The sequence below is a fragment of the Petromyzon marinus genome, chromosome 10 (genome assembly GCF_048934315.1).
Source record: "Petromyzon marinus isolate PM22_M1 ecotype Great Lakes invasive population chromosome 10, UKy_Petmar_22M1.pri1.0, whole genome shotgun sequence".
NCBI classification, from domain to species: Eukaryota; Metazoa; Chordata; class Hyperoartia; order Petromyzontiformes; family Petromyzontidae; genus Petromyzon; species Petromyzon marinus.
In genome coordinates, this window is record NC_133676.1 from 5,934,817 (window position 1) to 5,943,815 (window position 8,999).

At 52.3% G+C, this 8,999-nt stretch overlaps 1 protein-coding gene across 1 annotated transcript; it reads right to left on the reverse strand.

The window, feature by feature from the left end:
• Positions 1-306: 306 nt before the first annotated feature.
• Positions 307-8,456, reverse strand: LOC103091859 (homeobox protein DLX-5). Its single transcript, XM_032951639.2, has 3 exons — positions 7,521-8,456; positions 6,367-6,563; positions 307-2,743 (listed from the first exon to the last, which is right to left on the reverse strand). The coding sequence occupies exons 1-3, from the start codon at positions 7,873-7,875 to the stop codon at positions 2,267-2,269; spliced, it is 1,029 nt and encodes a 342-aa protein (XP_032807530.1). The 5' UTR covers positions 7,876-8,456; the 3' UTR covers positions 307-2,266.
• Positions 8,457-8,999: the final 543 nt, after the last annotated feature.

The following is an 8,999-nucleotide window of genomic DNA, read 5'->3' on the forward strand; positions in this document are numbered from 1 at the left end:
ATTTGCCAACCCGCATAGATTATATTTTTGGAACGCACAAATTTGAACGCTTCCATACCCCGCGGTTACAATCTATGAATGTGTTTTTTACTGGTGAAGAGGAGTTGAGCGAGAGATAGTGGAGATATTAGGAGATGCTCGACAGACAGAGAGAGAGATGCTGGAATAGTCAGGAGAGAGAGATGAAATATCTGGAGGCGAGGAGACATCGCGATACATTGCTCCCCACGTCAGCGCCGCTGTGGGGAGTGAGTGAAGGTGCCCACGGATGCCACGGGCCGAGTGAATTTCACAGCAGGCGAAATGTACAAACGTCCACGTTTATTACCGCGCGCAGGGGATTGGGGGGGGTCATGTTACAAATAAATTACGGGGCCACTGAGACTGCGAACTTTAATGAATATAAATAATACATCATATTCCACCAAAGTTCTCGTAAAGGGGCTACGCTTACCCATATGCACTCGTGCAAAAGTGCGCGCCCTTTTGCGCATAAACTTAAGAGCGATGGGTAAGGTTTCATGTGAACGGAACCTTCTGAGTGTGCGTGTACGTGTTTGTGCATGTGTGTACGTGTGTGTGTGTGCATGTGTGTACGTGTGTGTGCATGTGTGTTTGTCTGGCCTCGAGGTGCACATGGCCTGGCACAAGCGTCGTGGTGACGTCACCGCCACTTAGTGGCGAATGGCGGTTGTTGTTTGTGCGTGAATGTGTTGGTTGTCGTTTGTGTTTGTTTATAGACGCTCTCTAACAGCGCTTGCCCCAACAGTTTATTAAAGGCTATACGGGGGGGGATCTATGTTTGTGTATTTTGATTGGGGAACTGTAATGTAGCGGTTAGCGCGCTGTGCTACTAACCCGGCGACACGAGTTCGATTCCCACCCATGACCAACACCAGTAACGATTATCTTAACCGGTCCTGGGCCTCCCCTAGATCGACTCAGCCTAAAATGTAAATATCGCCACTCGAGAGACAAAGGCGACCGGACGAGGTGTTGGCCACCCACCCCTCGTGTGCCGTGCCGGCCTTCATAGGTGTTCGCTAATAGCACTTGTCCCAACAGTATATTAAGGCTATACAGGGGATCTTTGTCTTTGTTGTGTGTGTGTGTCTATGTACGGACGTTATATTATGATTGAGTATATGTATGTGCGAGGAAAGTGTGTGCGTGTCTGATCGTGTGTGTGTGTGTGCTTGCGTGCAAATCCGTTGGTTGCTGTTGTTGTGAATGCGCGTTGTGTGTTGTCTTTGCATATGTTTAGCTATGGGTTGTGTGTACGCGCGTGCGTGCGTGCGTGTGTTCACACACGTGTGACGGTGTGCGCGTGTGTGACCCATACCCAATGAGGTTCGTGCACTGGCGCATGATGAACACACAAAGCTGATGGCGAGATGCCGCCTAAATATTTACAGCGATATTAGAATCTTTTTTTTTGTTTTCTTGAACACAACTCGAAACAAACGTTCACGGGAGCGACACTGAAATTCAATAACTTATATATATGACACTGAATATATATCAATAGTATAGAGGTGGGGTATAATGATATCGTTGTAGAGGGTTATGTACAATTCTGTGTTTATATTTAATTCCGTATACCTTTTCGTAATTGTTTTGTTTTACCATTTTTTGATCATCATCATCGTCATCACTGTTGTTGTTTCAGCAAATATTGCGTTGTTGCAAGCTTTGATAAATTAGAAGTGTCGTGTGTGTTTGTCGATAACCGGAGGAAGGCACTGCGAAGGACAGCTACAACAACAATAATAATACATCGAGTCTCGACCCCGAGAGACTGACAAAGTCAACGTACGAACACCTCCATTGTCCCTGAAATATCTACGCTGTTTTTTTTTTGTCTTCAACTGATGCACTTAATGCGACGACCCAACGATTATATATATTTTTTTTAAATTACTCGTTGGTGGTAAGTAAGTGAGTAAAAAAAAAAACACAAATGCGTCTTGAAATGTCACGCATCTGAAACTTGCACCAAGTCGGCCTGCGTCTTTAAAAAAATTCGCGCGGACTTTATTCGGATTGTCCCCGCCGCGTGGCAGCAGCAACATTAAAGGTGGTCGTCGTGGCGGTGCTCGTGGTCTCGTGATCTCGTGGTGGTGGTGGTGGTGGTAATAATACCAACAACAACAGGACGTGTCGATCCAAACAGTTTCGCCAGTCGCGCAAGTGACGTCCGTGGCTGCTGTGTCACCGCATCCTCCGTCCCCACCCCCCCCCACCCCCCACCACTCGCTCCGTTTCGCTAGAACGCAGCGGTCGCGCTCACGTCGATGTGCGGCGCGTGCAGCAGCGGCGGCGGCGTCTGCTGCTGCCCGTACGTGGATGGCCCCTGCAGGTGAGAGTGCCCCCCAAACCAAGGGCCAACCGGCGGGTACTGAGCGTGCAGCTGCTGCTGTTGCTGGTGCTGATGATGCTGCTGATGCTGCTGATGTTGCTGCTGCTGCTGCTGGTGCTGGTGCTGGGAGTTTTGCATGAGCACGGCGGAGAGCGCCGTGCTGTTCGCAGGGCTGGGGCAGTCCCAAGGGGACGACGCGGGACCCAGGTGGCCGGGGCCCCCCGTGGTGGACGACGGGGCCAGCTGGTGCCCCGGCGAAGGCGGCGAGTCGCAGGCCATGGGGTCGCTGCTGGCGGGGCTGGCCTGAGCCGGCGTGGGCATCATCTCGCCGTGTTTGCCGATCTTCTTGAACTTTGAGCGCCGGTTCTGAAACCAGATCTTCACCTGCACTCCATCCAGGGAAGAGACGAGGTTCCGGGTTAGACGTGGAAGGTGGGAAATGCTGCGGACAGTGACGAATGTGATGCCAATCGCACGTACACACACACACACACGAACACTCCTCCCCTCTCCCCCGTTGTTGGGGCATTTGTCATTAACGAGCAGTTATGGCCGAAAAGGCTCACGATGGGCTGGTGTGGTCAGCACCAAGCCCGGCCGCATTTGTCTCTCCATTGTGGACGGTTTACACGCTGCACCAGTTACCCACGTATGGCTATACATGACCCAGGGCTGGTTAAGATCGTTAAGATAATCGCTATTGATGTTAGCAGTGGCCGGGAATCGAAGTGGGGTTACCGGGTTCGTAGTGCAGTGCGCTAGGCACGACCACCCACCCCCCACCAAACAAGACAAATATCCCCCGTATAGTCTTAACAGACTGTTGGGGCAAGTGCTGTTAGCGAGCACCTATGAAGGCCGGCACGGCACACACACATGCACACACACGCGTGACTCGATAGTTTCTGATAAGTGTCTAACACTTAGCTCTGTGCCTCATGACAATTTCTTTCTCAATGCCAAACCAATAACACCGGCTTACACACGTACACACACAATGTATAAATATAATAATCGGAAAAGTAATGATGCACCCGGGATATGTGTTCCAATAATTGTGGAAGATGGTAGGTGTGAAAGGGGTTATTGTTGTTATATGAAATGAGCACTTTTATTTTTTGCCCACTCCGAGTGAAATATCTCTCGCTCTCTGCTCACCAAAATCCGGCGACAAAGGCCATGGATTCGTTTAGGAATCAGCTCAAACAATTACTCCCAACTCGAACCATAAACCGAAGTTCCGATGAACAATTAGATACGGAGAGTACTAAACGTACACAAACAAAGTGAACTCCCAAACATATGTACAGAAGTGTCCTACAAAATAGAGGTATTACTAAGGCACTAAACTTATATATGACTGTGTACAAAATAGGTGCTCAGAACGTAGTTTAAAAATATTACACGATACTTAAATTTGAAAAATACATTATATAACTACCGCAGCCAACCAAGGTTGGCTACATACGTTGCGAAATAAGTTCAACATACACACATACAAGGTAAGGCCCACTAAACTATAACTAGTTTTCAGAAGCAACCTGGCCACATGTGAGAGCTCAACGAAGTGGCTTATCATGTGGATATTTATAGCAGCCAAATACTCAAAATGCACGTTTCTAAACGTGGAGGGAAACACCAGAGGACAAGGAGAAAAATCCACGCCGAACACGGGAAGAACGTGCAAACTCCAAATATACAGGCGTGAGGGTCGGGATCGAACCCACGACCTCCTGTATACCAGGTGAGGTGGTTAAACATCTCGCCACCGTACAGCAGAACTCCACTGAGTCTCGACACTGCTTCTTTCAGAAAGCTCGCCTGCCGCTAAGATGTTTGGCAAATCCCATTAAATGAGTGTTTGACTTAATTGTGGCGACGATAACTGATTTAACTTCACGCGGAATAAAAGTAAAGCATGAATAAAGTGTGTTACTTTCAACATCCTAAGGGTTACGCTGGTTCATTCATGGTCGCTCAAGTACAATGGCGAGGAATCGTGGTCTCCGTGGATTATGGTTCGCATAGTTTGTGGCTAAACGGAAGGGAAAAAAGGCATGCATCATTACTGTCTCCCATTTGAAATGTACAATGCAAAAATAATACTTGCAATTGTACTGTTATTTACCATGCCGCTTGAAACACGCATACACACATATACGCAGTCTCATACACACAGTTACACACACATATATATATACAGACAGCCCTATTGTTGTACGAAGGGCCTCCTCGTTCCGTGTGGGTCGCGGGGGAGGGGGTGCTATTTGGCCATACTTCACCACAACAGTGTCAGTGCGGATTGGTGAACGCGTGCGGGGAGAGCGTGGGAGGTGGACGCATAAAAAGTACAGTCCTACACTCGAAGGATCCCACTGGCTTCACAAACGACCGAGTATCTACGACAAAATAACGTCCAGCCCTGACTCAACCCGCTGCTGGACGGAGGACGCCACACGGCGCGTCGGTAACGCCGGGAGTTGTCTGGTCACACTTGAGGCTATTCAGTCCTCACTTTTACATCATTAAAAGAAACCACACGTCTCCGTGCACAACAACAACGGGTGTGTGCATAACGACGCGTGGCCGCACCTATGACTCCATGCTCAGCCACTCATCTCCCGACCAAGCCCTCAAACTCCCCACCGCAAGCTCCATTTAACAACTGGACACATTCGCCAATACCATTGCCCTGAAGGGAAAGCGAATGTACAAGAGGTGACGTTTCGGGCAATGACCCTTCTTTGTAGCACGTCACATTGCGTCGAACCTACGAAGAATTTCTATCAGAAAGAGCCCTAGACACCCTTTGACATTCGAGTAGGTTCAAGCAGCATTGGTTTGAGCGAGCCCGACTCTGCTGATGAGCCATTGATTGTCAAAACCGGTGCAGAGTTTGCCTGTGATAAACCAAAGCTGCTGGAAAAAAAAACTCCCCGAAGGACGTGGGGCCGATGAGATGTGTAAGAAAGTGTTATTTTGTTTAACGTGGAGAGATACATATGGGGAGGACGTAATATCTGGGTTATTTATTCTTGTCACCGTTCAGTAGGAAGCCTCGCCGTTTTAAATGAAAGCTATTTTTATTTTACCAGGTAAGGCCGACTGAGCTATATAGTTATTTTCCAGAAGCGACCTGGCCACAAATGATAGCTCAACGAAGTGGCTTATCACGTGGAAATGTATAGCAGCCAAATACTCTAAACGCGTGATATTGATTCTGAATGTGGAGAGAAAAGAGCAGAGGACCCGGAGAAAAAATCCACGCGACCACGGGGACAGAGAGACACGAAAACTCCAAATATACAGCAGGCGTCTGGGTCGGGATCGAACTCACGACCTCCTGCGTACCAGCCGAGGCAGTTAACATCTCGCCACCGTTTTCCAACCCTGCCACACCTCGCTCATCCCGCACACCGCGCTCGGTGAGAGCGCGGCTCGTTCAGGGAAAACAACAACAACAAAATGACGCGAAGTTCGAGGCTTGGCGCCTCGACCCAGAAGGCACGCGTGGGGTGTGCGCATCACCGCGGGGCCGGGCGTGCCGCCCCCTCCTCCTCGTCTCCGCGGGCTGCGCTCTGCGCGAGAGCCGGTGTCGTAACGCGACACGAGTTCGAGCAGTGGCCACTTCGTGTTATGAGTCGAGCCCTGCCGAATGGGGCCTCGCCTAAAAGCATGACTCAACATTACCGAGGGTTTTCTCGCACGTGTACGTGGTTTAACGTCGGACGCCACGGGAACACGTGGCCGGCCGGCTGGCTGACCCCACCACGGCAAATGCAAAGGGTTACCCCAACACGCGTAGCCTTAACAGACTGTTGGGGGCAAGTGGTATTAGACTCGCGCACGAGAAGCGTTCGCTGACAACGCGCACGACCTCCTCGTGTGCCGTGCCGGCACACGAGGAGGTCGTGCGGGTGGCCAGCACCAGGCCCGCCTTTGTCTCCCTCGAGGCTGAGTCGACCTAGGGGAGGCCCAGGACCGCACGCACACCAGCACACACACACCTGGGTCTGCGTGACTCCCAGTGAGGCGGCGAGCTCGGCGCGCTCGGGCAGAGCGAGGTACTGGGTCTGCTGGAAGCGGCGCTGGAGGGCGGCCAGCTGGAAGCTCGAGTAGATGGTTCGGGGCTTGCGAATCTTCTTGGGTTTTCCGTTCACCATGCGCACTCCGCTCTCTCGCGACGCCTCTTCCTTCTCGTCCACTGCGCACGGGGGAAGGGCGAGCAAGAGGGAGAGAGAGGGATAAAAGAAAGAGACGCGCACACACACACGGTCATCATTCGTGAATAGTCGTGCGCTTGATCCAGAGATGGAATCACACGAGCGAGGGATTGTGTCATTTCGTCTTGATATCGACTAAGAGTCTCTGACGGCGGCTTGGGGGAGGCATTCATCCAGCAGTGGATTGATCATGTCCCAATGATGATAACGATTATGAAGACGACTCAACAGCGGAAATATATCTCATCCGTATCAAACATCGATGATGTTCCGTGGAGGAATAGCAACATATTACACAGTACGTTGTGATGTTTTGATATTCGCTCAAGGGCTGCCTATAAATGTGGAGCCCCCTTTTAACACTGTAACGCAAACATCGAGCAGCTACCTACGCGTGGTCATCGCTTGGTGCGCTACAACTGCGCAATGGTCCTCGACTAGAGTGGTGCTCTTACGCCGAGTCCGTGTCCGCCGATGAATCCGACTGTCGCCACACGTTTACGCAGCACATTTTGCTCCATCACGACGACGATAGCGCGCGCGGGTGCTTTAATAACACGCGGCATGACGTGGGTTCCACATATATACACACACACACATACAGTCTAGGCGTACACACAGTATATATATACGTCGATCAAGGTAACCCTTGATGCAGACAGGTTTAGACCTCTGGTAAATTCATCAATCGATCAATCAAAAAAATAAACCTTTAAAACACGATCTCATCTCGCTGCGCCAAAGCGCTCGTGGATGCCGCTGGTTCATGTCGACAGCGATGATGGTCGTGCCGCTGTTGCTGCTGCTGATGATGTTGTTGACGACGATGATAGCGATGGTGATCACGATGAAGGCGATGATGACGGTGATCACGATGAAGGCGATGATGACGGTGATCACTCGGGCGATTACGATCATCATCGTGACCGGTAACTCACCATCCTCCGTAGCCTTGGGTGGCGCGCTCTGCCCGTACGCCTCGTAGGCGCTCCCAAAAACCCCGTACTGGTGGTAGCCCTGGTGGTAGGACTTGTCGGCTCCCTGGAGCGGCAGCTGGTAGGGGTAGTGGTTGAGAGGCTGCTGCTGCTGCTGTCCGTATGCCGGCGCGCAGTAGGATCCGTAGCCAGCGTAGGCGCTCGGAGGGGAGGGGTAATAGCTCATGCTGGAGTCCGTAGATGTGGACTCGGGGAGAGTCGGGGATGAGTGCGCCTGATGAAGCCCGTAGAAGTCGGCCTCTCTCTTCATGAAGTCCGGCCGCAGGTCAGCCGAGCCGCAGTCGAACACATCCGTCATGTTAGACTGCGGACTAAGGCGAACGGCCTGGCGGGTGTGTTGTTGTTGTTGTTGCCGTAGACAGGGGTGCTGCGTTTACAGGTGTGCCGTCTCCTAGGTAGAGCTGCCGTGCCTGCTTTCTGCTGTTGCTGTTGTCGTCTGAAGATCCGGAGGTGTCTACGCAGACTCCTTCCTGGCGGACGGATCTTCAGGTGGGCGTGTAGCTTCTCCAGGTGTAGCCGCGTGCAGGTGTTCCGCCTCCTCGTCGCTCGAGGCTCGCCCTCTTCGCGCGCAATATTCTTTCTGTCGACGCGTCTTCTCTGCAGGTGTGCCGCAGGTGTCCCTTGCCCAGGTAAAAAGGTGCCTCGTTTGTACCTGTCGCCTGCCCTCCCGGTGATAGGTAAGTGTGTCTGCAGGTACAACAGGTGCGCTGGCCTGGCCCCGCGCGCTCAGGTGAGCGAGCGGAGAGAGTCGGAGAGGACAAAACCTGTTTTTTTCCCCCTCCCCCGCCCTCTGTCTCTCTGTATCTCTCTATAAATATCTCTCTCTCTAAATATCTCTCTCGCTCTCTGTGGCGCGCGCGTGCTGGGTCCCGCGGGCGCGCGCCTTTTATGCGGGGAGACTCCGCGCGGGGGTCGGGCCGGAGCCCCATTGGATAAGCCAGCCCCAAGGTGCACGATGTTGAACCCTCCCCCCTCCCTGCAGCCCCGTCCCCTCGCCCTCTGCGCCACCCCCTCCCTCCCTCTCCCCCTCGACCCTCCTCCCCTCATCCCCTCCCTCACCACTCCCCGTCACCATCATCATCATCCACAACCGGCCCCAGCACCTCACCCCCGCACACAAACCCTGCCCTCACTAAGCCCTCACCACCACTCACGATCACCTCACAACCACCTCGCTCACACCCGCGCCCGTGACCAAAGCCTACCTCATCTCTCAGTTATCCCTCACCACACACCACCACTCACAGCCAACATTCACAGCCACCTCACTCGTCACTCACCCATCGCCAAACTCTCCCTTTCCACCTCTCTGAGGCCTTCGTCACCACTCCCTCCATCACTCACAATCACCTCACCCCGTAACCTCATCACCCACACAACTCTGCACATTGGTCCACTCACAAAACTCGGACCCACGACAAC

Coding starts and splice junctions, on each gene's coding strand:
- LOC103091859 (XM_032951639.2), bottom strand. CDS start 7,875: ATGACGGATGTGTTCGACTGCGGCTCGGCTGACCTGCGGCCGGACTTC. Junction 6,564..7,520: donor ACCCAAGGCTACGGAGGATG/GTGAGTTACCGG, acceptor CCCCGTGCGCAG/TGGACGAGAAGGAAGAGGCG. Junction 2,744..6,366: donor TGGGAGTCACGCAGACCCAG/GTGTGTGTGTGC, acceptor GATGGAGTGCAG/GTGAAGATCTGGTTTCAGAA.